The following is a 27,409-nucleotide window of genomic DNA, read 5'->3' as shown; positions in this document are numbered from 1 at the left end:
TTGTGCAGCACTGATGAGTAATTTGATGTTCACTCATATAAATTCAGCTTATCAGATCCACAGAGCAGCATGGTGGTGGCTGAGATCAGAACATTTCGATATTATGGCCTTCTTGTCATGGGCAGATCTCTTTGTACTGTTTTAATCTCTGCAGCTATAATACGTGTTGGATCTTTGTTTCTGATTAAGTGCATCTTAGACTTCCCAGGTAATTTTAATGTAATCTGGATGTGACCATGAAATGTTATGGCTCAGGTGAATATGTGTATCAGCCATCAAAAACGTTTCACAGAATCACTCCTGCTTATTCCCATGCTGCACGCATTGGTGTGCAGGCATTTCAGAGAGCGAGCTGAGCACACCGATTTCACCCCAGGGGTATGGGAGGCCTCCCAGCCTTCATCAACTCTGGAGTGATGCCCCACTGATGCAAGCACAGCTACAACCCCATCCCCCTTCGAGTCTAGTTTAAAGCTCTCCAAATGAGCCCTGCTAATTCCTGTCCCAGCATCCTTTTGCCCCTGCGAGATAAACCTTTCCCATGTATCACTGTTTGGACTGAAACCTTTCCCACGTATCACTGTTTGGACTGGTGTCTTGTAAAACCAGCTGTTATCAAAGAACCCAAAGCCCTGCCTGTAGCACCAGTCTTGTAGCCAATTGTTTACAGACTGAATTTTTCTATTCCCTCCCATATCATCACCCAAAACTGGAAGGAGGGAAGAGAAAATCACTTGATCCGCAGACTCTTTTACCATCCATCCCAAGGCCTTCTCCCCACCTGTCTGGAAGATCAGCAGTGGGTAGTAGTCCGTTGGGTGCACCAGGTTGGGGAGCGTCCTGGTGATGTCCCTGATCCGGGTTCCAGGTAGACTGCATACTTCCCTACGATGAGGGGCAGCTCTGCAGATTGGGCCCTCTGTCCCTCCCAGAAGGGAACTGCCTGCTACAGTTACCCTTCTTTCTTTCTTATCTGAGGCGGTCTTGAGGCGTGGAGTCAACTGCCTCTTTCTATGTAACCTCATAGGTGGGCCTTGCACCACATCCTCACCTCCCTCCTCTTCAAGATCCAGGGCCTCAAACCCATTATGGAGGGGCACCTGGGGAAGCAAAGCAGATAGGGAGGGGGACTGCCCACGGCCCCAAACTGGAACCTGCTTCCAACCCTTGTCATCTTTTCTGTCCCCTACCTCTGCCCAACAGCGACAGGGGCTGTCTCAGGTCTTCTCCCTCTGCCTGACAGGACAAGGAGTTCATCACCTTTTGGGGGGTATCCTCCAGGAGCCTCTCTGAATGGCACACCAGGCAGTTACCCCACCAGTCGATCTCCTTTTCACACTCCCTGGTGGTTCTCAGCATCTCTACCCCCTCCTTAAGCTTTGCAACCACGTGGAGCAGATCTTGCACCTGCTCACAGCTCACACAGGTGGGATGCTGGCCATCGGCATCTGGCAGCAGCAGGCTCTGGCACTCCCTGCAGCCAGAAACCTGAACAGCCACGGTTCGGGGCAGACAGTCTGTCTGAGTTGCTACAGTCTTCTTCAGACAAGCTCTCTTTCTGGTCAAGGCCATGGTCAGCAACAGTATGAGACAGTGGCAATAGGTGAGAGAGTCTAACTAGCAAAAGTGACAACCTCTACACCCTAGTGCACGAGTTACCACACCCGCTGCTGCAGCACAGCGTGGGTGCTACTCACCCGTGTCACAAGCCGACTGCCCCTTCCAGCACCTGGTGAGCAGCGTCCCGGAGGCTTTTTTAAGACGAGCGGCAGGGGTGTGATCACCCTCGCTGCAGTAATGCCCACTCGCGTCAGCTGCTCTGGCAAGGGCTGCCGGGAGCTTCCGGGTCTCTAGAGAGTGAAAGTGCCCAATTGAGGGAGAAAAAAACCCAAAAAAAGGCTTCTCTGTACCTCGAAGATTTTGCTTAATCGGGACCTGCCGAGCTGCCTCCGATCAGCTGATCTCAGGAAATGAGAACATTTCTGTTAGTAGGATTCCAACCAGCTCTTACAATACTTTGATGTTGATGGAATTTAACGTTGGGGATTGTGATGCCCCCTATGGTTTTTATTTTCTAATCAGGTAGCTGTAGGCTGTAAATTCTGGTTTATGAAAGTGTGTGTCACTGAAGTGTGTATCTTCTATCTTTTAGGCATGAGCTTTTGAATTTGACACAAGAAGATGCACCGTTGGACAAACCAGTTGCAGGAGGTAGGTCTTCAAACATGCGAATTGTGCAAGTACAATACAATTTCCCATTTGTCAGTCTTTTGCTTTTACTAATAACAGATAGCAAATAATTCCACTTGTTTTGAATTTTCTTTAGCTACAAAGTGACAGCTGTTTTCCACTCCAAGCCAGTGTTAGTGACACTATCAACGGATTTAATTCCGCTGGCCAGAAGGAAAAATAATGAGCTAAGTGTTAGTCTGTTGAGATGTAGAGAAAAGGCGGTAGTTTCCATAGCTGGTAGAGGGTAGGGAACTGTCTGTCACATGGAATAATTATCTATATATGGTATTTGCCAAAATAAGATTAATTGAAATTAGATTAATTGAAATGCAATAATGAACATACTGCTTTTAGTGACAGTTATTGTTGCATCTGACTTGCTTGGATGATGAGACTCCATTTTCATGCAAACAACGTGTTCTCACGCTTCTGCTGTCAGCAATACTTCTCAGCAGATGCTCTTACAGGCTTTGTCTCCATCGAGTACCCATCCAAAGGTAACAAAAATGCCCATGTAAAACCAAGACTACAAGAACAGACTTTTGTTACAATTGCACCCAGAAACTCATTTCCTTGCAAGCTGGGAAAAAAAAAAGTTTAGTGTGGAGGAAAAAAAAAAAAAGAAGTTTTGATATAATTATGCCTTTGGGCATTAGTTGGTAAATTACTTTCCAGGACTCGTGTTTTCTCTTCAGTTGTGTTCTACTGTCTCTTGGGCTTCAGGGCATTTTTTTCAATTGTCCAATTAAGCCAAGTGTTGAAAGCTTGTAGGCATGAACCAGTGGCAGCAAACAAATTGATTCCAACCCCGGAATGCTAACTGCCAACCTCAGCCTGGCTGAACTGTGAATTGTAATAATACCAGAGAAATTGTTAGTTTAGACAGGGACACAAGCGTTTCAATGCTCATATCTGCACCACTGCAGCACGATTATGTTGTGTTGTATACTCATAGTCTTCTGTTGTAAAAAGTTCTATCAAAGGCTGTACTTAAAGTGAACATTAAGGATCTAAACTAAGCGAAGAAATTGTGTCAGAAGGATGTCACTTCAGCCTGTGTGTAGGAATTAAACCTTTCCTGCAGTATAAGATAAGCTAGTGTCTTGAATCTTAATAGCCTGCTGTTCCTTTGAGCACCAGATTTGACTACAAAAATAGTAGGTAGATTAATGACTTAACTGTACTCTTATGTGGGTTTTTTAATTAGCCCTTTTCTCTGTTTTTGTCATATTTAATATGGTTATACTCATCATGAAGACAAAGCAGATACATTACATATCCCGTAAAACCCCTGTAGCTAGGAAAACTCATGTCTCAGTTAGTGTCGAGGAACCATTTGGAGAGTTGGAACTCTCCAGATTATCCCCAGAATAATTCGATATAGTTATTAATCACCTTTTAAAAAGTATTGTCCATGAACAGTGGGAGAAGTGGATGCTGGAAATTCAACAAGAATATACAGCAAAGAGCAAACTGCTGAGCACACCCATTTGCAACATCTTGGTTTGGGGTTGTCAGTGCTTAGTGAAAATTCCTTAAAAGCAAGTTTTCACCCCGTACACGTACCAAACTCTCCACTGAATATCAAGATCATTTTTTTAGGAAATGAAACTGGCAAAAAATCTAACCCCATCTCCAAATGGGATGTACGGATTGGGGGCAGATGATGGCAGCATTGCAGTTCTTCCTGCCAGTACACTGCCTGCCATTTGTAGCATGAGCAATGTCACTTGTTCAATGGATTTTTATACAGTCTTATAATCTGTCCTTTTTTTTAATAATTAATTTTCCCCGTTGCGAGTTGAATCTTTGCGTAGTATTTTCTGGGTTACCTGAAAATGCAGGATAGCTGTGCCTGCTATAAACTGAACAACTGGAAATAATGAGGGAATGTTGGTTTTGTTCTGTGTCCCTCTCACATACAGTGAAGGAGGACTGGTATGCCAGGATCACCAAACTCAGAAAGGTGGTAGATCAACTCTTCTCTAAAAAGTTTGGTGAGTACAGTATTATTTTCTTTCATGGCTTTGTATTTCTTGAAGGTTCCACAGAATCACATGATTGCAACAGCCTGAGGAATTGGGAGCTTAGGTAGCTTTTCATAAAGATGGTGACCGAACTGTCGAAAAAAAGTTGATGGCCAAACTGTCCAGTTACTGGATGTGTTTTGTTCTAACAGCCGAGGCCCTGGGGAGCACGGAGCCGAAAGCTGTTCCCTACCAGAAATTTGAGGCCCATCCTACCGAGCTCTACGTCGAAGGGCTGCCAGAGAACATCCCCTTTAGGAGCCCCTCCTGGTATGGAATCCCTCGTCTTGAAAAAATAATTCAAGTGGGCAACAGAATAAAATTTGTGATCAAAAGGTACGTGTTTGTTATAATACCCAAACACTTTTTTTTTTCTCTTTAAGAAAGAGGCCAAACAAAGCACTCTTTGTGTAATCAAGCACTTGGTTTCGTTAAGTCATGAAGCGTTTGGTTACCAAGTAGGCAGATTAAATATTCTGCATTATAAAGTAGGTATTTGCAATCCAGACAAGTCTTCAAAAATATCTTTGTAGCATATTCACAGGTGTGAAAGACACAGTCGAAAAACCCAAACTTTTCAATTCATGCCATAATAAGTACTGGTGTTGAATTTATGTCAAGAATGGACAGGTGGTTTGTTTTCTGCTTGCAGGCCAGAGCTGCTCACTCTCCCTTCAGCTGAAGTTATTCAGCCCAAGCCAAACACCCTGGGTAAGAGTCTCCGAGTGGGAATCGTGGCATTTGGTGGGGAAACACGTTTGGGTCAGTGCAACGTTTGGTGATGGGTGTGCTGACAAACTCTTCCTGAGGTCTGAAAAGAATAAATGGGTCGTTGTGAACACGGGTGGCTTTTTGGATCATTTAAAGTAAATTAGTCTCACTCTTTTGCCAGTAAGACTACAACACGTGGATAAGTATAAACACACATGCCGGTGTTAAATACCTGTGAAATCTATCAAATAAGTAGGTGAGATTGCAAAAAACATGAATGCATTTTGCCTTGGAAATATAAGAAGCTAAGAATTAACAAGATCAGGTGATTTTTTTAGTCAAAAATACAATTTTGAAACAAAACCTTTCTGCATAGCTTCCTTCATGCGTGCTGTCCACAACCCTGAATGGTGTTAGCTCAGTAGTGGTTAATTGTTATTTGTGGTTTATGATGAAAAGTAATGAATTGCGGTACCGTTTGTCAGAAATGAAGTGCTTTTTATTGCTGCTAGTGTCCTTTGCTTTCTTCTCTACCTAAGCTACAAATCGCTTGCTCTGGCTAACACTCCTGTAATTGGCTTTTATTGACAATAGAGAGCACAACTGGAGATGATTTTTTGATGCTAATCAAAATGTTTAGCAAAGCACTCTTTAAATCCTCATCTTCTGCTCTAAAGAGCGTTATTCTTATGCAGTATGATGAATTAATTCCAACGTCGTAAGAGCCACAAGAGTAATTCCTTCCTCCATCTCAAGGCTCTGAAGAGCAAGTTCTCCCACTTGGGCCAATGTTTGAAATGTGTAACTATATATAAATGATCTTCTGTTATGTAGAGGCAATTGTGTGTATCATTTAAGCTGCCATTAATAATCATTACTCATGTGTCCTTGTCTACTCAGATGTCATTGTGTTGATAGTTTACAAGTTCTCGTGTTGAAAGAAAAGTGTTTGAATGTACCACTTCATCTAGAACTGGGTAATACTCTGACATATGCACATTTCCGATTTTCAGTGAAAGACGATTGGAATGTCAGGATCACAAAGCTGAGAAAACAAGTGGAAGAGATATTTAATATGAAGTTTGGTAAGTTAAATGTTAAATGAACTGTTTTATAATGCTGCTGCATTTTAAAACTCATCTGTAAAGAGTTTTAAATTTTACTGTGCTTCACTTATTTGAACATCAAAGTTGTACTAGGGTAAATATGAAAATCTTGAGTATTCTTACCTGCTTTTTACTGACTCTTTCCTATAAATGACACAAATGACTTTCACACAGAATCACAGAATCGACTGGATTGGAAAAGACCTCAGAGATCATCCAGTCCAACCCTTGGTCCAACTCCAGTCCGTTTACTAGATCATGGCACTAAGTGCCGTGTCCAATCTCAGTTTAAAAACCTCCAGGGCTGGTGAGTCCAGCACCTCCCTGGGCAGCCATTCCAATGCCTGACCACTCTCTCTGCAAAGAATTACTTTCTAATCTCCAGCCTAAATTTCCCCTGGCAGAGTTGAAGCCCATGCCCCCTTGTCCTATTGCTGACTGCCTGGGAGAAGAGACCAATCCCCACCTGGCTAGAACTGCCCTTCAGGTAGTTCTAGAGAGTGCTGAGCTCAGCTCTAAGCCTCCTCTTCTCCAGACTAAACAAGCCCAGCTCCCTCAGCCTCTCCCCATAGGGCTTGTGTTCAAGTCCCTTCCCCAGTCTTGTTGCTCTTCTCTGGACCTGCTCCAGCACTTCAATCTCTTTCCTGAGCTGAGGGCCCAGAACTGAACACAATACTCCAGGTGTGGCCTCCCCAATGCAGAGCACAGGGGAAGGATCACTGCCCTTGTCCTGCTGACCACACTCTTTTGGATACAGGACAGGATCCCATTGGCCTTCTTGGCCACCTGGGCACAGTGTTGGCTCACGTTGAGCTTCCTGTCAATGAGTCCCCCAGGTCCCTTTGTGCCTGACTGCTCTCCAGCCACTCTGTGCCCAGTCTGTAGCGCTGCAGGGGGTTGTTGTGGCCAAAGGGCAGCACCCGGCACTTGGCCTTGTTGAACTTCATTCCATTGGAATCGGCCCATTTTTCCAGTCTATCCAGATCCCTCTGCAGAGCCCTCCTGCCTTCCAGCAGGTCGACACTCCCTCCCAGCTTGGTGTCATCAGCAAATTTGTTGATGATGATCTCAATCCCCTCATCTAAATCATCAGTGAAGATGTTAAACAGGACTGGACCCAACACTGACCCCTGGGGGACACCACTAGTGACTGGCCACCAGCTAGATGCAGCCCCATTCATCCTAGGTCATAGTTTTTCCAGTTGTGTGACAAGAAATGTTATATGCACAAAAAGCTTTTGGATGAAAAAAGTTCTCAGAAGAAAATATTTGGCACTGCAGGCTTAGATGTTTTTTTAACAACATGGACCAAGTCCCTATTTGCAGTTATTCTACAGAAAATAACAGAAAATCTAATTTAATATTTCTCTTGAGTTTTTTTGTTATATCTGAGTAGGAGAGCTTCTGTACGCCAAGGTCCTTAGAATCACTTGAGGTCACATAGCCCCCGTTTGAGTGTGTGAACTATTGTTCATTCTCTGTTTTCAGCCCAAGCTCTGGGGCTCTCAGAGGCGGTGAAGGTTCCCTATCCTGTATTTGAATCAAACCCCGAGTACCTGAGCGTCGAAGGTTTGCCCGAAGGAATCCCCTTCCGGAGTCCCACCTGGTTTGGAATTCCACGCCTCGAAAGGATTGTCCGTGGGAGCGGCAAAATCAAATTTGTTGTTAAAAAGTATGTTTGTAATTCAGTTCTTTTTTTTTTACTCCTGATTTTGAAGTTATTTGATTTTCTTCCCTGCAGCTTTAGGCTTTCGATGCTACCTAAATTCGCTTCCCGTGAAACAGAATATTTTGCTCCTATGTTTTACCTCATAAAAGGATATACCTTCCTTATTTAACTTGTATAGATATATCAATTGCATGTTCCATGCACCAGAGATCTATGGGAAAAAATGTCCTTGTACCTAGAGAAATGAACCCAAAAGAAGATTATAGAGTAGAAAATGTAGCTTTATGTTTTCTAACTTTTTGTGGTTATAGTAGATGAAGAGTCACCTCTGCTTCTAGCAAAGGTTTATTATAGAGAGCTGATGTTGTGTAAATTGGAACTCAACGAATTCCAAGTAATTTGTGACATTTTGTGGTATTATTTTTCTCGCGTGTGATTGATTGGATCGTGTTCTGTTCAACTTTTAGGCCTGAGCTTGTCACTTCCTATTTGCCTCCAGGGCTGGCCAGTAAAATAAACGCTAGAGGTAAACCATTAATTATTATTTGCTGCCATCAAGTCATAAATATTTACTTTCTGCTTCCTTAACAGACTGAGAGATTGTTGTGGTTAAAAAAAAAAACAGGTGTTGCAAACAAAAGACATTATTTAATATGATCTAGCATAGAGTGTCAGTCACTCCTCCCAGCTTGGTGTCATCAGCAAACTTGCTCATAGTCACTCTATTCCCTCGTCCAAATCATTGATGAATATATTGAATAATACAGGCCCCAGCACTGCCCCCTGAGGCACTGCACTAGATCCAGGCCTCAACTGGACTCTGCCCCATTGACCACGACTCTCTGGCTTCTTCCCTTCAGCCAGTTCACCATCCACCTCACTACCCGCTCATCCAGACCACACTCCCTCAGTTTAGCTGTGAGGATGCTGTGGGAGACTGTGTCAAATGCCTTACTCAAGTCAAGGTAGATCATGTCCACTGCTCTGCCATCATCCATCCATCTTGTTATGTCCTCATAAAAGTCAATGAGGGTGGTCAAGCATGACTTCCCCTTGGTGAAGCCATGTTGACTGCCCCTAATGACCCTCTTATCCTTGATATGCCTTGAGATGGCATCAAGGAGAAGTCGTTCCATCAGTTTCCGAGGGATGGAGATGAGGCTGACCGGTCTATAGTTCCCTGGGTCCTCCTTCTTGCCCTTTTTGAAGACTGGAGTGACATTTGCTTCGCTTCAGTCCTCAGGCACCTCTCCCATCTCCCAAGACTTGGCAAAGATGATGGAGGGCAGTCCAGCAATGACCTCAGCACCCGTGGGTGCATCCCATCCGGACCCATGGATTTGTGGATGTCCAGATTGCCTAACTGCTCCCTAACCCAGTCCTCATCAACCCAGGCAAGCTCCTCCATTGTCCTGCCTTCCTCTGGGGCCTCAGCAGTACAGGGCTCCTCAGGACAGCCCCCGGCAGAGTAGACAGAGACAAAGAAGGCGTTCAGTAACTCTGCCTTCTCTGTATCTCCGCCTTCTCTGTATCTCCGGTCACCAGGGCACCCACCTCAAGTCTTCTGTTCTGAATTAATGGAGTGAAAATCTAGGTGTGATACCTGCCTTTTTCAAGAGCACTAAACCTACTTTTTAAGGCTGTGAGCATCACTGTATTGTTCCAATTTTACAATGCAGACTGTACTTAGTACAGACACAGGTGATTCTTTGGTCTGTTGGAACTTTCAGAATGCAGCTGCTTTTCCATTAGCTGTGCAGGATATACAACGATAGAGTGTTTGTGCTTTACACCTTTTATTGTGTTGACTTACAGCAACGAGTCCAAAGAGATCGAAAAGGTCACGAAGTCCTCCAGGGAATTCAAAGGTTCCAGAGATTGAAGTTACTGTTGAAGAAGGTATGGAAGGAATATCATTAAATATTCTTCTAATGTTCTATTCTTCTAATGTTTTCTGTTCTTCTCAGTTTTCGTAGCCCATAATTAACTTATGCATGCACCTCATGTAGCAAACTCAGTTTCATTTTGGGGATTTAGATAAACTTTTGTATAGAAACGGTTTTATTTTTTGTTTCTGAATACCAGTGGATTCTGTGCAGGTGATGATTATGTAGAATGTTGGAGTTTAACAGTTTTCTTGGGCCTTTATTTCCAAGCAGGGATGCAGAAGCTGATGCAGTCCTGAGCAGAGACACGACAGCTGTGATCAGTAGTGTCAAATGCTCAAATAAAACCCTAGAATTAGTTAAGGTTTTTTTTTAAATTCTATTCTTGATTCAGAATCTAAGTTCTCTCTAGTAATCAAGTTTGATGCGTTGTTCTTTTCATATGATGGCTTGCTGCTGCTGTCTGCATGTATATATCTAATGTCTTTTTACAGGTCCTAACAAACCACAAACACCAGATGTTCGAACTAATTCGCAAACCAATGGGTCCAATATGAGTTTCAAGCCCCGAGGAAAAGAATTCTCTTTTGGTAAGTGTTGTGGGAATTAGCACACATGCATTCTGTTAATGTTGGTACCGAAAATTCTAGTGATTACATATCAGAGATATTTTGAATTTGTGTTTTATTTTACAGTTAGTGACTGAAGTTCTTGTTTTCATGTACACTAGGTTCTTCATCATGTAGGATAAGTTGCATTGGAGGAATTCTGGGTGAAAATACTGTAAAATGCAGCACAGGTCCATTAGATCTTATTCACTTGGGTTCAGAATCAGTCCCTTTAGACCTTTGCGGCTCTGTTATTAATATTCCACAGTGCTGAGGTGCCCTTGCCTGTTCTGGAGGTTCCACTTAAATTTGAGAAGAAACTTGTTCCTGGTGAGGGTGGCAGAGCCTGGCCCAGGCTGCCCAGGGGGTTGTGGAGTCTCCTTCTGTGCAGACATTCCAACCCGCCTGGACACCTTCCTGTGTAACCTCATCTGGGTGTTCCTGCTCCATGGGGGGATTGCACTGGATGAGCTTTCCAGGGCCCTTCCAACCCCTGACATTCTGTGAATTAACATGAGTGAGCTGTGATCTACTGGAGCTGATTTTACAAGGTCACCATTATAGACCTCTCCAGTTCTGGGAAACAGTAAAGAAAAAGCCAGACCAGACTGGAAGCCATGCAGTTGTGTTTCAGGACTGTGTCATGGAACATATGAAGAACTTTCTGCCACTATTTTGAGTACTGGTTCAGATGAGTAAATTTTATGCTGCCTGATACCGTAAATTTCGATCACGCTTGGATTAATTTAGTTTTTGATTGCCCTTGCTGTGTGTAGTAGCAGTGTCTTTCAAAGCTTTAGGAAAATGAGAATTGACGTGGATGTAAGTTCAGATTGCAGCAGGTTTCAGTGCCGTCTGCAGAATGAAAGCCATTTTTGCTCATTTTACTGCCATAGTAAGTCAGTTATCAAGCATAATAGTTTATTAAACTTTTATTAAAATATTCTTCAAGGCCTGATTGATTGTGTGAGTATTGATTTAATTCTTCCAATTTCCTCCTGGCAGAGGCGTGGAATGCCAAAATTACTGACTTAAAGCAGAAAGTTGAAAACCTTTTTAATGAAAAATGTGGTAAGTTTATTGATTCTTTTTCACTGAGATGTCTTTCTTATGAACATGCAGTTAGATGTATGAGAGATACGTTCATGCATTTATTCCAAAGGTCCTGCAGTCTCTGTGTACTTCAGGCAATTTCTCATTTGCATTCATTCTCACATAGGTTGCTTCCAATTCTGTGTCACATTTCCACTAGTTATTTTTATTTGGGTGTGGAAATGGAGAAGTTGTGGTTGGATTACTGCTTCTTTAATGACCCAGGGACACAGTGACTCCACATCCTGGCACATCTTTTTGAGCTTTCTTCACTCCTGTGAGTGGGACTTTGTGTGACATCAGTCTCTGCGTGACTCAACCTATGGATGGGATCTGCAGAGACATGCTCCATCGTATCCCAGCGCTTCTTCTAGCGCAGGCTGTTTGGAAGCTGATGAATGTGGAAATACTGACTTATCACTGTGTTTTTTGGAACAAGAGCGCTGATCTCACCTGCCCTTGGTGCTGTTCTCTAGCAGAGACAGAACGTGTTCCTGTGTAACCTCATCTGGGTGTTCCTGCTCCATGGGGGGATTGCACTGGATGAGCTTTCCAGGTCCCTTCCAACCGCTGACATCCTGTGATTCTGTGTTGCCTGTAAGAAAGCGGAGTACAAATGGGACAGTCTGGTGTGCAGACCAAGCCAGTGGCATGAACTGGCTGCAGATTATTCATTTTCAACTGCAAATTATGATCAGATTTACTGTAACAGGATGAGTTCTGTTTGAGACTGATTTTCATTTTCTTCCAGCTTACTCATAACTGCAACCACAAAAACACAAAGCCTGCTGGTTCCGCTTAATCTACTATGCATGTGCCCACTACAACATACCATTTATACCTGAGGTTTTCCTTTCTGGATACACAGCAGTTATCTGGCTGGTGGCTCACTTGCTCTGTTGTTGCATTTCAGGGGAAGCGCTGGGGTTGACTAAACCAGTGAAGGTGCCGTTTGCGTTGTTCGAATCCTTCCCAGAGGCTTTCTATGTGGAAGGGCTACCTGAGGGGGTGCCGTTCCGCCGACCCTCCACTTTTGGAATTCCAAGGCTGGAGAAGATCCTGAGAAACAAATCTAAGATAAAATTCGTTATTAAAAAGTAAGGCTGTCGTGCATCTTTGATAATCTATTCTATGAGAATTGAAACGTAGACCAAAAAATGAAATTGTGTTGCCGAGTTGCTAAATTACTAATTAGAGTACACACTAGAGTATTTTTAGTAAATGACAAAATGGTCAGAAAGCTCTTGTAGAAGTGGAGCAAGATACAGTAATCTGTTCTGAAAGAGCCTCACAGCCTGTTTTGGGAGGAGGAGCAAGTCCAGATTTCTTAACCCATTTCAGTTATCACACCACTGGTTTAGTTTGTACTGCATGGAATGCTTATGGGTTACTCACAAAACTTGCTGGCAGCGTACTAAGAGCTGAGAACTGAAGACTGGTATATTGGGGAATGTAAGAATTTATTTTTCTTGTCTAGAACATGTTTAGATACCCACGTGCAAGTGTAGAAACAGTGGCAAGAGAAGTCATGGAGCCTCTCCGCCATTGCATTCTTGGCTGGCTGTTTGGCTGAGAGGATATAACTTGGTCCTTGTCTTTAATAAATTAATATCAGAATGTTGATTAATGTAATGTTATTATTGTACATGATATGCTCGATCTGTTTGCAGGCCCGAGATGTTTGAGGCAGCTGTTAAGGAAAGTTCTGCTGTAAGCCCCCAAAGTGAGTTTTACGGTTACCATTCTAGGATTAAATACAAATCAGGAGAGCTGCATGATGCTAAAGAATTCTTGAAAGACTCATTCTACATTGTGGTTGGTTGGTTTGTTTTTGAGATGGGAAGAACACCTACCAGTTACAGTTTAAATTATGCTTTAGCAAGGGAGTATGCCTCTAATATACTCTTTAATACCTTCTATCAAAATGTGACAGGTAACGTGTGATTCACAGAAGTAATTCACGTCTAGAGATGAATTATTTGCTCCTAATACGCAGGTCATCTAATAAGAAATGACAAGCACTTCAGAGTCAGGAGTGCTGATAGGAGAACTGCGTCAGGTCATGGATGAAATGTTTTGAGTTGTATTATTATGTGTAAACTCTGCACAACTCGGCTGAGTTGCTTGAACTGTGCTGGTTTGTGCCACTGGACAGTGTGGCTCACAGATATAACTAAGGGATTTCTTTGGTGAATGATCAGTTACTGAATTAACTGCAAGTGCTATGATTTTTCTAGTAATAAGAATACCAAAACACATGCTCCATATATTCTTTTTTTACCCCCCCTTAATAATCTTATAAACTTCTTAGAAAACCAGATAAAGATTAGCGTTACTTTTAATCTAGCTCTTCCCTTGGGTTGCAAAGAGACAGTAACATGTACCTTCAGTATGTCCTGCTTTGAAATGGAACTAGGTCTGCTTTCAAAACTTGTAAACATCTGTTATTTTGCAGTATTTTCTTTATATATGTTATTCAAGGTTTTCATTTCTCTACGAATGTTTTTAAAATTTAGTTCTTTTACTTTTAGGGAAAAATAATTCATCCAATATAGCAAATACAGCAAGCACCACAACAAACACAGCAGTGAACACAGCTGCAGGTGTTGAAGATCTTAACATCATTCAGGTGACTATCCCAGGTGTGTTCACTATCTGGTTTCACATCATCATTTTGTGCTTATATTCCTCATGACACTTGCTTAGCCTGAAGCCTTTTCCTGCGGTCAAGCTGGTTCACTGAAATTGCAAATACAGTCAACAAAGAGCATAATTTAGTATTCTGTTTGTGCTGAGATGTCAGGTATTTTCTAACACTCATGAATATCTGTGCAGTGACATCTCTAGAATATTCTTGGTCCGACCCCCTAGTTAAGAAGTATCCACATTTTTCCCTTTTTTCTTGTGTAATAAATTAAATACTGAATTTCCAATTTCTTCTCAACTTCAACAGATAAATACTCCGTCTGAGTTGAATAACCATGGAGACTGAACTGCTCTGTCCCAAAGCTAATTAGTACTTTCTCAGGCATTTATTACATTCATTAGAAACTGTGAGGAACATTGCATGCTGTGGCTGTCTGTTGAACGGTCACTTTGCTTTTAGCTTTCCCCACCACTATATATACTGTAAGAAAATAAAATATAATCTGTGGGTTTAGATTAAGTTTGAAAAATCATCTCTAGGCAGTAAAGCTGTTGTTGTTTCTGCAAATATTTTGAAGCTTCTCGTGGATTTCTTAAGAACCATCTATTTTTACATATTTCTACAATTCTGCATTACTGCTAAAACCAGGAGCAAAGGCAGCACCTGTTTTGAAGCACTTGGGTGTAGCTGCTTTGAGTAAACATGCAGAGATAAATGAGTTTCGGGGAAAAAAATAATTGCTTAATTCTGATGTTATTCTAACAATTTCTTCCAGATGACGAAAGTGAGAGGCTGTCAAAAGTAGAAAAGGCAAGACAACTGAGAGAGCAAGTAAATGACCTTTTTAGCCGGAAATTTGGTAATTGCTTCTTACTCTCCATTTTTACGTAGGTGTGAATGCAGTTAAGGTTGTTCATATTGAATTTACGGAAACATCACGGTGAATGATGTAAATGATTGTTAAAACAAACAAATATATATATGATCGTTAAAACAAACAGCTAAACTGAGGGAGTGTGGTCTGGATGAGCAGGTAGTGAGGCGGACTGTGAACTGGCTGAAGGGAAGAAGCCAGACAGTCATGGTCAATGGGCACGTGGGCAGAGTCCAGTTGAGGCCTGGATCTAGTGCATTCCTCGGGGGTCAGTACTGGGGCCTGTATTATTCAATATATTAATCAATGATTTGGACGAGGGAATAGAGTGGACTATCAGCAAGTTTGCTGATGACACCAAGCTGGGAGGAGTGGCTGACACTGGAAGCTGTGCTGCCATCCAGAGACCTGAACACGCTGGAGAGATGAGCGGGAAAAATTTAATGGAATATAACAAAGGCAAGTGTAGAGTTTTGTATCTGGGCAGGAACAACCCCAGGTTCCAGTATAAGTTGGGGAATGACCTATTAGAGAGCAGTGTAGGGGAAAGGGACCTGGGGGTCCTGGGGACAGCAGGGTGACCATGAGCCAGCACTGGGCCCTTGTGGCCAGGAAGACCAATGGTACCTGGGGTGGGTTAGAAGGGGGTGGTCAGTAGGTCAGAGAGGTTCTCCTGCCCCTCTGCTCTGCCCTGGGGAGACCACATCTGGAATATTGTGTCCAGTTGTGGCCCCTCAGTTCCAGCAGGACAGGGAACTGCTGGAGAGAGTCCAGCGCAGCCACCAAGATGCTGAAGGGAGTGGAGCATCTCCCGTGTGAGGAAAGGCTGAGGGAGCTGGGGCTCTGGAGCTGGACAAGAGGAGACTGAGGGGGGACTCATTCCTGGGGATCAATATGGAAAGGGGGAGTGTCAGGAGGAAGGAGCCAGGCTCTTCTCGGTGACAACCAGTGACAGGACAAGGGGCAAGGGGTGCAAACTGGAACACAGGAGGTTCCACTTAAATTTGAGAAGAAACTTGTTCCTGGTGAGGGTGGCAGAGCCTGGCCCAGGCTGCCCAGGGAGGTTGTGGAGTCTCCTTCTGTGCAGACATTCCAACCCGCCTGGACACCTTCCTGTGTAACCTCATCTGGGTGTTCCTGCTCCATGGGGGGATTGCACTGGATGAGCTTTCCAGGGCCCTTCAACCCCTGACACTCTGGGATTCTGTGAAATATGAGAATTGTATTTGGATGTTGTGCTTTGACTTGAAAAAGAGTCTTTTGTAAGTGATGCAGTGTGGTGTTTTAAACAAGAAATCCTAAGAATATAGGTTGCTTTATGTTCTTCCCTGTCCCCCCTGTTTTTTCTGTACAAACATGAATGAAATATTTACTTTGTTGGCAATCCGTGATTCTTAGGGCTTCATAATCCTGAACTCTTAATAGTAGTGTTATAAGGTCATTTTAAAAGTGTAACTTAAGCTTTTTGCTGTGTATAGGTCTCTTTTTTCTCTCTTTTTACTTTTTATTTGCATTGTACAGCAATAATGACCTGAGCTTCTTTATCTGAAATACCTTAATTAGTGCTGTGTTGAGTTGCTTTTCATGGCATTGCAGGAAACGCTTTGTTTTCCTTCAGGTAGCTGTTTCCTTAGATATCCTCTTCTTCTATGCCTTTTATTCAGTAAAAACAGAATCTGGGTTCTTTATATGATGAGCTGTCGGAGTTGGAGTTGTAGCTAATGCTCTCATAGTAAGGTTCATGAGTGTAATTCAGAACATCTATTTCTAACACTGTAATTGTTTCATTGTCCAGTGAATTTCCATAGTTTCAGACCAGATAGAAAGCTTGGCTTTGCTTTTAGTTTCTTAAACATCCGAGGACTTTTTTGTCTTCAACATAATCATAAATATGCAGACTTGAAAGTAAACATGAGCTCTCTCACTTAGGTGAAGCCATCGGCATGAATTTTCCTGTGAAAGTCCCGTACAGGAAGATCACTGTCAACCCCGGCTGTGTGGTGGTGGATGGGATGCCGCCCGGCGTGGTGTTTAAAGCTCCCAGTTACCTGGAAATCAGCTCGATGAGGAAGATTTTGGAATCAGCAGAGTTCATCAAATTTACTGTCATTCGGTATGTGATTGCCAGTGATCAGATGGTACAGGTGTTGCGAGGACAACTCTGTAGCTTGGATAAGTTGAGATTTGAAAGAATAGGAGTTGCAGTGCGTCTTTAAATAGTAGAAGATGCTGTCTCTTTTGGATAACAATATATCAGGACAAATGAAGCCGAAATGTTCGTAGCGTGAATGAAGATGGTAAGATTGAAGGACACGTCCATTCTATCTTTCTCAGAAGTCGGAAAGCGTCAGTTTAGAGAGAAAAAAATTTCTTAAATATCTTAATCACCAAGTGTTCTGACTGAAAGGACCCTTGCTTGATATGTTTTGTTTAATTGGGCTCTGAAGAAGAGGTGACTCCCTTGTTAATTAGCGCTGAGCAAGAGAAGGATTTAGATCTTTCTGTGTATGTTGCTTTTCAAAACGCTGGTGAGCAAAGCATGGTGCCCGAGAGCTGCTATGACAGTTCCTTTGTTTTGTTTGACTTTTTGTTCGTATTCTAGCACAACCTCTTGTTACAAAACATTGGGGAGGTTGCCTTGGGAGGAAGACCCCATGCAGTACATTTTAGAATCAGTAATTTTTCTTCTTGTTTTTGCAGACCATTTCCAGGACTTGTGATTAACAATCGTAAGTATTTATGACACACTGATGGCATATTTATTTTTGTAACTTACTGAGATTAGTTTTCTACATTTTGGCTTAGTGGCAGAGGCATCGCCGTGGTTAAGGTCTATGTATAACTCTTGTCTGTGTCTCTCTCATTAAGATTTCCTGACCAAACACGCATGTGCAATTAACTTGAGAGCAGGGTGGTAAATTTACAGAACAGTATAATATTAGCATTAACTTTGATATGAAAAGGCAAGACACTGATTTTGTGTTTTTCAGCTGCAAAGTCCCAAAGGGATTTAGGACACAGACTGAGCAGCAGCCTTACATGGGAGTGCCTACGTTTTGGGTTCTAATCAACCCATTCCAGTAGCAGTTAGTAAGGAAGAACTTTCCAGTAGCAGCACAACCACGTTCCAGTGAAAAATTCTGCATTCTGCTGAAACTGGAACAATTTAGAGAGGCAGAGTGTAATTACCTGACGTGCTGTGGCCAATTTGGCCACGTTAATGAAATTGTTGTCGGGGCGGGGGGAAAGGTCTTAGTATTTTCAGCTGCTTAAAATAATGGTGACCTGATTTTTTAGATCTTATTTAAGAGAGAAAACAAATCACAAAATACTGTCATTACAGTGTCCCTTGTGTCATGTTCTTTCTTAGCCAATGTCAGATTAGAAATTCAGAGGCCAAATAGAACCTCCTGTTGTTAATTTGGCCTTGCCCAGCCTGAGCCTTAGCGACCCAGCGTTCATTCGTTTGCATCCAGCCACAGGGAGGCCTGTGAACTGTTCTCAGTGTTCTCAGGAGGATTTTGCAGCCAGTAACTCACGCTGACCTGCTCAGCAGTCCTAGGGAAAGAGATCCCTCTGTAACGGGACCTTCCAGGCAGATAAGTGTGTAATAGCATTTCTAGAGGACTGAATAAGAAAGGAAGGGATCTATTAAACTGTTGTCTATCCAGCGTAGCTGTCAGCGTGTGTTTGGTGTGAGATCATATGCTGAGTAATAACGACACAGATATCCAATCATCTTCCATCACTGGAGGAGGTGACTGGTCATTCAACACATGGGGTTTGTGCATTATCCATATCCATTAAGATCATAATGGTCTGATATTGATAAATACTGCACTGAATGATTGAAAGGCTCTGAGTCTACTGCTCATAGGTATGATGCCTTGTTCTTCTGAACATGTGGGAACTTAAAAGGAGCTTTTTGGTGCTTGCAGGCAAGACAGGGAATGTTGTTTGTGTAACAAAAAATGCTGAACTGCAGCTCAGTCACAAGTGTTAGTAACCTGTTCATGCGACAAGTTTCAGGATTTGCAGATTCGACAAGTAAGATTGCCCTTGTGTTGCATGTGAACCGTTTTCATTGCGAAGTTAAACAGTGATCATGTCTCATCTTAGAGCTGATGGAAAAAGCTGAAGCAGAAGCAGCACCCCCAGCAGCACCAGTCCTACCAGGTGACGCAGAGCAGGACGCGTGTCCTTGCAGGACGGGGAGGGAGCGGAGTTCTCCATCTTATTGGCAGATGATATTAGTAATCATGTCCAGGGTCCGCGCTGCCCATCATGAGCCGTTTTATTTTGACAGATGGTGTGCGACGGGGACTTTTATAGCTATTAAATATTAATAAATTAATAGAAAGAGCCATCGCGTACCTCAGGCTCTGTCACCGGTGTGTTCCTTGATTTGATTTTTGCAGCTGATGAGTGAGCTGAAAAGAAGGATTAGTAAGGGCAATATATAAAGGCAATTCAATATGCATTTATTGATGCCTGCTTAACTCCAAGTGTGTGTCTGTGCCAGATAGATGTTCAGCCAAGTGCAGTTTGCCTGTGTAACGTGTCAGGACCTAGAATGGGGTCTTGATGGTATTTCTGCCCACTGCAGAGCTCTGAAACCCCTGCTAGGCTGTGTCTAGAGTGCACAGACATCACGCTTAGTCTGAATGAAGAACTTAGCTTTATGCTCTGAATAGCTGAAGTAAATGTAGTTGAGCAACTTCCTTTTGACCCAATATGGTTTCTGAGTGTTCGCAGGCCTTTAAAAAATGTGTATCCCAAGTTGGAGTAGTGGGGGAAATAGTTTAGCAATTGACTGAATAAGCTGTTACTCAAAGAAACTGGGAAACTAAATGAAAACGTTCAATAAACACTTTAAGAATAAGGGACACTTGTATGGTGGAAATAACTATAAAGGAAACTGCAGGCTCCTCCATTTACCTTTGGAGGTGGCAGGAGGGAGGAAAACAGCTGCTGATGGTCAGTGAACATGCTGAATTCTGTCTGTCCTTGACCCACCCGTAGTGTTAAAAAGGTTAAATGGCTTTTCCAGCACCTGTCAGTCTGTAATTTATTTTGCTGCAGACTCTATAGATACACATGTTTGTTGCAGACAAATATACTTGAGTCTGATCATAAGAGAAAAAAATGAAGCTTTTTTTAGGGAAAACAATTTCCCTTATTTGTCTATGATACTTATATGATATTGTTGAAACTATATTCGTATTCATTTGACTATATTTGTTTCATTTAAGATGCAGCTGAACCAAGCCGAATAGAAGTATCTGTAGGAGGTGAGTGTTTGTCTTCAACAAATATTTATTTTTAAGTCATTTTGAAGAAAATTGCATGTTTTTTTTAAAGGAGGCAGGTCGATCAAAATGAAAAAAAGGGCTTTTATTGGTTCTCAGGACACTTTTTCATCTGTATTAATGTCATGCAGCATCATGTGAAAACTGCTCTGCAGCAAAAGTTATTATTCAATTAATTCTACAGGGGAAGTTTGTGAACTCTTGTTCTTGGTTGGTAAGTCATGACTATACCCTTTTTCCCCGAAAAAAAGACCTACCCCGAAAATAAGCCCTAGCATGACTTTTCAGGATTTTTGAGGATGATGAAATATAAACCCTACTCCAAAAATAAGCCCTCATTACAGTTCGTAACAAGTCGATTTAAATAGTGTCCAGGCAGCTAGCTATACATGTAAAAAAGTAAGATTAATTGGCAATAGAATGCGGCAGGACAGATAGACCCTTCCCCAAGAAAAGCAGACACCCCCAAAACAATTGTGGGGTCTTTAAGTGTGGTTCTCTTGGGGGTGTCTGCTTTTCCTGGGGAAGGGTCTATCAACCACTTACTACATACAGTGCCATATGTAGACAGATGAACAAGAAATATACCATACTGGTATTTTGACCCCCAGACAACACGAGCGCAAAGAGAAAGAGCTATTCCGTCGAGTACAAGAAAGGAATCGTGGAAGACTCCCAGGGCAAAAATCTGACTGCTTTCTGCAAAGAGAAGATGCTGGATATCCGAATGGTCCGAAAATGGCGAGCGGAGTACAATAACCTCAGTCAACAGGCGTATGAGGGCAACGCCGAGAAGCGCAAGTGTGGGTCGGGTCGGCAGCCGTTGTTTCCTGAGCTGGAAGACGTGATCTGTGAATGGGTCGCGGACAGGAGAGCAAAGGCTTTGGTTGTGCGCAGGGCTGATATCCAAGAATTTGCCCTCGCGGTGGCGCCGCAGTTGGAAATCTCCCCCGGAGAATTCAAAGCATCGCAACACTGGCTGGATGGCTTCCTGCAGCGATGCGAACTGTCTCCAAGAAGATGGGCCAAGGGCTCTAAAGGAAATAGAGTCACAAATTCACAATGGAATTCAGGCTTTGGAGAGTTACGGTGATGTTCCAGAAGATGATGACGTGACTGTATTTGAATAAATGTTGATTTCTTTTTTGTTCGTGAATATCGGTAAATGTAGATTGTTGTACATGGAAAAAGGAAGTAGCGTCACAAGAAATTCATGATGGAATTCAGGGTTTGGAGAGTTGTGATGATGTTCCAGAATGTGATGACTTGACTATATTTGAATAAATGTTATTTTTTTGTTCAAGAATAAGTGTAGATTGTTGTTCATGGGAAAATAAGACATCCATTGAAAATAAGCCCTGATGCATCTTCTGGAGCAAAAATTAATATAAGACCCTGTCTTATTTTCGGGGAAATAGGGTAGGCTTTGAGTCTTTAATCGTGTCCTGAGCGATGCATCTAGTTACTCAGCGCAGTGGTTTCCACAATTTATGCTAACGAATTATTGCCATAATTGGGGAATTTGAATGCCTTATTGGCCTGAATAGCTGGGAGGGTGCATTGGGGAGGGGAGTATTGTTGTTCTTCCAAAACTTAAGGTCACAGTTGTTGAAAGCTGAAACATCAAATGCCTTTATAATGCCAAAACCATGTGGGATCACTCAAGTTGTTAGATGATGGAGGAGAGACGGTTGTTCATGAATACCCTCGTGTGAAGGAAATCTAGATATGGGCCTTCAAAGTGGTGGTTTGGAAGAAATGTGCTTTTGAATTTATCATCTCAAACTGGATTCACACGCCGTTACCAGAGGAATGATCTTGAGAAAAGGCATGCAATTGCTAAAGAACTCAAAATCACTTGAGAATTAGGCTGGAAGGTGTAAAATCATATGGTGAAATGGCTTGGCCTTGTAGTGGTGAATTACCCTAGTCCTGGACCCTTTTTTCTTCATTCATTACTACTTTTTCAACAGGTATCACAGAAACAGAAGAAATTTCTCATATAAAGCAAGAACCGGGCCCGACGTGGTAGGACCTCATCAATACTGGGTAAAAGAATTTAGTGTTTCTTTAAGTCAACACCTGTCAAGGAATAATGGTTTTATATTTTGGGGGGGCGAGGAGAGGGCTGAGATCCATGACTGAATGCCAGCAGGTGCCAGTCCTTCACTTGCGAATTATTTTATTTGTCTTGTTTCTCACCTATGAAGTGTAGGATGTTTTCACTACTTTATCCAGGTGCAACGTAAATCACATTGTGTTCAAATTGGTCAGGCGGTGAGTCTTGGGAAAATGTGGCTTATAAGGAAAAGCGGGTGATGGTAATTACATACCTCGGAGGCAGAGTAAATGAAAGCCTAGGGAATTAGTGTTTGTGAAGAGCTCTGACATGGCTGTGTGAAAGAGAATTGTTATTCTTGGTAAACCATGTGTATTTCCAAATTGTGATTGGGCAGGAGAGCTCTTCACTGTGGCTGCAATATTGTCTAAGCTCAGGACGCTTGGTAACGCTATTAACTGTGATGACAAACCAACTTCAAAGTTGATTTAATTTAAAAGTTAATTTAAATTTGTTTTTCCAGTAACTTCTATTAAAAGCTTTGTTTCATTTCCAATGCAAAAATGTCCAGGTTTTTATCTTATACTATTTTTAACTTTGCTCATTCCTAACAATGACATTTTGCTGGAGGCGGAGAGCAATGCTAGTGATGCTGTGGTGTCACGACATGCTGACCCACTGGGCTGTGAGTCTGTGCGCATCAGCCACAGCAAAGAGCCATGTTCAGCGATCACAGCTCTGTAATACTTTTTCCCATTTCAGTTTTTTGATAATGCCCCAAACCAAGTATTTTCCTTATTCCGTGGTGTCTGATACTTCAGTCATTTGGCTGACATAAAGTCAGGCGCATTTGTTTAGTCCACTCGAGCTGTAACCTGTCTAGGTTTAGTAAGAAAAGGACATTGTGTTCGTCCCAGCGAAGAAAATGCGTGTGGACTGTTCCTGTTCATAGACGAGCGTTCAGCACAACCCAGCTCAGGTTCATTTCTGCCAGCCTGAGCAGCCAAGAGCCGCGCCGTGGTTTGGATTTTCGAATGTTTTAGGCCATACCAAAGCAAATATTGGATTTAAGTTCTTACAGAGAGCCCTCAAGCACGCTTTTAATCTCATAGTTCTTGAGAGCAATATTCAGCTTCTGCGTGCTCTCTGAACCTAAAGAACTCAAAGCTCTGTTTTGAAATGCAAACTACTCATATTTGTAATAAGACACAGAGCTGCGATGAAACTAACCCCTTTTTGTAATTTTTCTTTCTAGTCAGAAGTATCCAGTTCTGAGAAGAGCCCGCCGGGACTGTCTTGAGCTGTGTAATATAACTGTATAAGAGAAGTACCTTCTATACAAACCGGTTTTGTACTTTTAGATAGAAATGTCTACTTTTTCAGCAGTTCTGTGAATTGACTTAAAGAAGGACTAGAGATTTGAAGATGTCCCTACTCATGGCGGGGTGGATGACCTTTGGAGGTCCCTTCCAACCCGAACTATTCTGCGGTTTGGAATAGCTCGTTTTCCTTTGGAATATATTATAAGGACTAAATTTGCTGCAACAGTGCTGGGGAGATGACAGGGGCTAAAATCAACAAAGACTTCACAGAGGCTGGCTGCACCTCCCAAGCTGAATTTCACCCCACCTGAATGCATCTCAGCTTTTGTAATGAAGAAAAATTCCTGCAAGTAGTTCAGTTTGTTAGTTTTACTTTGGGGAAAAGAAAACAAACAAACAAACATTAAGTTTTGGTTCTTATTAATGGACAATAGTATCTGTATATTTGAACTAATTTTTCCTATGGTATCTATCACAATTCATATGGTTTTCATAAATAAAAGATAAACTGGTTCACTTGACCGTCAGTACGCATTAATGAGATGGACTGTGAAATGGCCAGTATTTCAGCGTGTGGATTAGGAACCAATTTAAAATAAACCCTGTTGTAGTCTGTTCCATTTAATTCAAAGTAGTAAGTGCATGTTTTATCAGAATATCAGATGGTTTAGATACGCTGGGTCTGGTCTCGCAGAACTTGTGTGGAGCTGTGTGAGAGCTGTTTGGAGCTGTGGCAGATGCTCTTCTGGTCATCCTTCTCTGGAGACATTCATAACCCACCTGGACATGTTCCTGTGCGACCTCACCTGGGCGTTCCTGCTCCAGCAGGGGGATTGGACTGGATGATCTTTTGAGGTCCCTTCCAATCTCAAACATACTGTGATACTGTGATACTGTGATCCAGAACTAGTTATGGAAACGTATGCTACAAGCTGCTCCAAGTCTCACTATGTCAAAAGATAAGTTTCTCATAGTCCTGATTACACCCCAGATCATGTTAAAAACTCATGTATACTTTTTTTTTTTAAGTTTCACAAACCATAAGGGATGTAAAGTTCTGGTTCAATTATAATCTCTAGAGAGAACATGCAGATTATTATCAAGGTTTCTCTTTTATTGGCATGAGTTTGGGATGACTGCATTATGCACAAATGGTAAATCTTATTCCCTGATTAAGAAATAAAGACCTGTCTGGTGGTATTCATGACTGTCCACGCAGTATATTTTACAACAAGTCAAGTTCTAGCAGTAATTCTGTAGGCAGGTAGAGCATGCTGTAGCATATTCATTCCAGCAAAGGAATTTAAGTTCCAGTCGTGCCTTTCAGATGGAAACGCAGCTCCGGGTGGGTGAGATCGTTGTATCTGCAAGGAAAATTTTGAAGCCTTAAATTCAATTGGGTGGAGTGTCTGTTCCCAGGGAGCCACCTGAAATTCAGCAGCCGAATTCAGAGCTCGTTCTGGAGGCAAGGGCGCCCTGTAGGCCGTGTGCTTGCGTCCTCACGATTGCTCTGTGCAGATGTAGCAGCTCCCACTTAAACGTTCGGACCTTGTGCTGTTGCTGTCAGTAGGAGCAGGGTTAGTTGTGCACTGAGGCTTTTGGAAAGCGCTGGTCCCAGCTGTACCTTCCAGCTCCAGAGTGGAACCAGTGATCCGCAGCACAAACAGCCCCAATCTCAGTCCCATGGGCACTTACCTGTGGGTACTGTCCCGAATTACAAACACCAAGGTATTTCAGTGCTGATTACTTTAATCGACACACTCTATTAATTCACCTTCCATAAACAGGTTGTTATCAGAGCAATGGCCAGTTTCACAGTTGCTGCTAGAAATGTGTAGAACGGGGAAATGAGTTATTGCATCTTTCCCCGTGTTTTCAGCTGCTTTCCGCTTCCCCTTTCGCAAAAGCAGAAGGATGGTCCATCCCTCCTTCACAGCTGTCTTGGGGGACACTTTTTGCATAGCTGCCAGCTATAAATTGCTACTGGAGTCATTAGGGCTCACTCCAAATGAGGGTGAGACATCATAGCGAAAGAACTGTGGAGTAGTTCCAGGCTGCTGCCTCGTCAGGTGTGTAGCAGCGGAGTGTGGACACCCTGCAATTTCGTGTGCAGGAGCTGGGAAAAGAAAAATGAAGTGAAAACCGCTGCAGTGGTGTTACTGGAAGGACTGGGAGCTGGTGGCGGTGTCTGTCCCGCCCCTGGGCTTGCAGTAATGCTGGTGGGTGCGCCCGAGTTCAACACTGAGGTTTCTTTTTGGTGTCAGACGTTTTTGAGTTGTGTTCAATAGAAAAAAGATAGACCGACAAAATAATTGTGCCAATATTTATACCTTCTAAATATAAATTTTATATTAAAGATTATATATAGTCCTAACAGGTAGACTTTTATGATGTTGACCATGTATGAAAATCTCATTTCAAACTACTAATACATGAGGTGTTGTCACTCTTTGGGTATTGAGTGATAACGCCCTAACCACCCTTGGCTGTACTAATAAATAAATAAACTTGAAACAACTTACCAGAGCTCCGAATACTCTTTGTTCCAGCAGAGAAGCTTTGTGGCGATGAAGCAGCAAACAATGTTTATTCCCCAGGCGTTAGTGAACTTTTCAAAGCCTGTCCTGTGCCTTGGGCCGACTTTTCTCTCCAGCAGGAGTTTCGGATCCAAGCAGTGCGGGACCCGGGGGTTCCGTGGTGGAGCGGGGTGTCCCTCGGGTACCGCACCCCGATGGTCGCACAGCGCCGGCCGCCCGAGCTCAGATGGGCTCCAGCATCTCTGGCATCTGCCTGCTCACCACTGGTTTTTCTTTGGTTGATGAAGTTTTCCACATACAAAACTTGAACCCTTTCTCCTTCATTTCTGACAGACCACTAAGGGCAGACTTGGGCTTTTGTGATGTCAGGACACGTCGTGCTGTTCACACACAGAAGTTTGGCATCAGTGAAGTAAGCAAGGCCTCCTGTGGCTCTAGATTGAATTAAGCTTAATTTTAAACTACCAAAAAAATTAAAAAATCACATTTTGAACAAAATGAGGGTGTCATTCCTTTCCTCAGCTTTCAATTTGTAGGAGGTTTTGGTACTAGTTTTGGGTGGAGCACTGCAGAAAAGAGAATACTCCCTTTGCCTAAGAGGCTGAAGCTTCAGTGCTTTGTCTTCAATAACCTTGATTGGCATCTGTCACCTGATGTCCTGTATCTACTGTTGTCGCTCCAGCACAGCTCTGGTACCAGCTCTCTGTCCAGAGGCCAGTGCAAGTTCATTTCTCGAAGATCAGGTCCTGCAGCCACACACCAGCCTTGTCCAGAACATGAATCAGCTCCTCAACTCCATAAACTCAGCCTGTCCATCTGATGGGTCATTACTCCTCCAAGAATTTTCTTCTAAAATCGTCCTTGATGCCCGGTGACCATGGGACACTTGGTGGAAACACCACCGTTGTGTCACAGAGTTCCAGGCTCTGTCTCACTGCGAACAAACCCATCGCCAGCACTGAGATCTGCAAGCTCCGCTTCATTTCTCACATCACAAGATGAGGAAACAGGAAGAAACATGAATTAAGTGGTTTCCAGCGATGTGCTCTCTGTAAAGCAGTTCTAAATGTAGTACAAAGAATTTGCAATTATGAAATCAGCTTTCGTGACAAAGTTGGTGGTGGTTCTGCATAAGAAGCAGTGATCTGGCTATTAGCCGAGCACAATCTGAACAGCCCCAGAGGTATTTTTTTTAATATTACCGGTTGTGTAATTTTGCCTTGTGTACAGGGAAGTCCCCGTGTTAAAATAATTCGAAACCAAATTTAAATGCCAATATTTCTGATCTCAGCACCTGAAAGCACCATGCTTGTGATCCAGGGGAAAGCTG

General features: G+C 42.7%; 1 protein-coding gene across 9 annotated transcripts in view; it reads left to right on the top strand.

Moving 5' to 3' along the window:
* GTF2I (general transcription factor IIi) overlaps positions 1-26,063 on the top strand; it is a 62,783-nt gene extending 36,720 nt beyond the window's left edge. For 2 of the 9 annotated variants that reach the window (XM_065037168.1, XM_065037164.1), the window contains exons 14-33: positions 2,153-2,211; positions 4,158-4,229; positions 4,412-4,595; positions 4,912-4,970; positions 5,984-6,055; positions 7,565-7,748; positions 8,213-8,271; positions 9,561-9,644; positions 10,126-10,221; positions 11,245-11,310; positions 12,245-12,428; positions 13,002-13,054; positions 13,863-13,973; positions 14,754-14,837; positions 16,782-16,965; positions 17,553-17,581; positions 18,972-19,028; positions 20,105-20,143; positions 22,135-22,210; positions 23,476-26,063. In XM_065037168.1, the coding sequence (XP_064893240.1) occupies positions 2,153-2,211; positions 4,158-4,229; positions 4,412-4,595; positions 4,912-4,970; positions 5,984-6,055; positions 7,565-7,748; positions 8,213-8,271; positions 9,561-9,644; positions 10,126-10,221; positions 11,245-11,310; positions 12,245-12,428; positions 13,002-13,054; positions 13,863-13,973; positions 14,754-14,837; positions 16,782-16,965; positions 17,553-17,581; positions 18,972-19,028; positions 20,105-20,143; positions 22,135-22,193 (1,735 nt within the window). In that variant the 3' untranslated portion in view covers positions 22,194-22,210; positions 23,476-26,063. Of the gene's footprint in view, positions 1-2,152; positions 2,212-4,157; positions 4,230-4,411; positions 4,596-4,911; positions 4,971-5,983; positions 6,056-7,564; positions 7,749-8,212; positions 8,272-9,560; positions 9,645-10,125; positions 10,222-11,244; positions 11,311-12,244; positions 12,429-13,001; positions 13,055-13,862; positions 13,974-14,753; positions 14,838-16,781; positions 16,966-17,552; positions 17,582-18,971; positions 19,029-20,104; positions 20,144-20,772; positions 21,468-22,134; positions 22,211-23,475 lie in introns of those variants that run through there. The other 7 variants (XM_065037169.1, XM_065037165.1, XM_065037166.1 and 4 more) reach the window with 5 other exon arrangements.
* The last annotated feature ends 1,346 nt before the right edge of the window (positions 26,064-27,409 follow it).

The sequence above is a fragment of the Columba livia genome, chromosome 20, assembly GCF_036013475.1.
Source record: "Columba livia isolate bColLiv1 breed racing homer chromosome 20, bColLiv1.pat.W.v2, whole genome shotgun sequence".
NCBI classification, from domain to species: domain Eukaryota; kingdom Metazoa; phylum Chordata; class Aves; order Columbiformes; family Columbidae; genus Columba; species Columba livia.
Note: the sequence above shows the minus strand (reverse complement) of the source record. Positions and strands in the feature narration are given on the sequence as shown.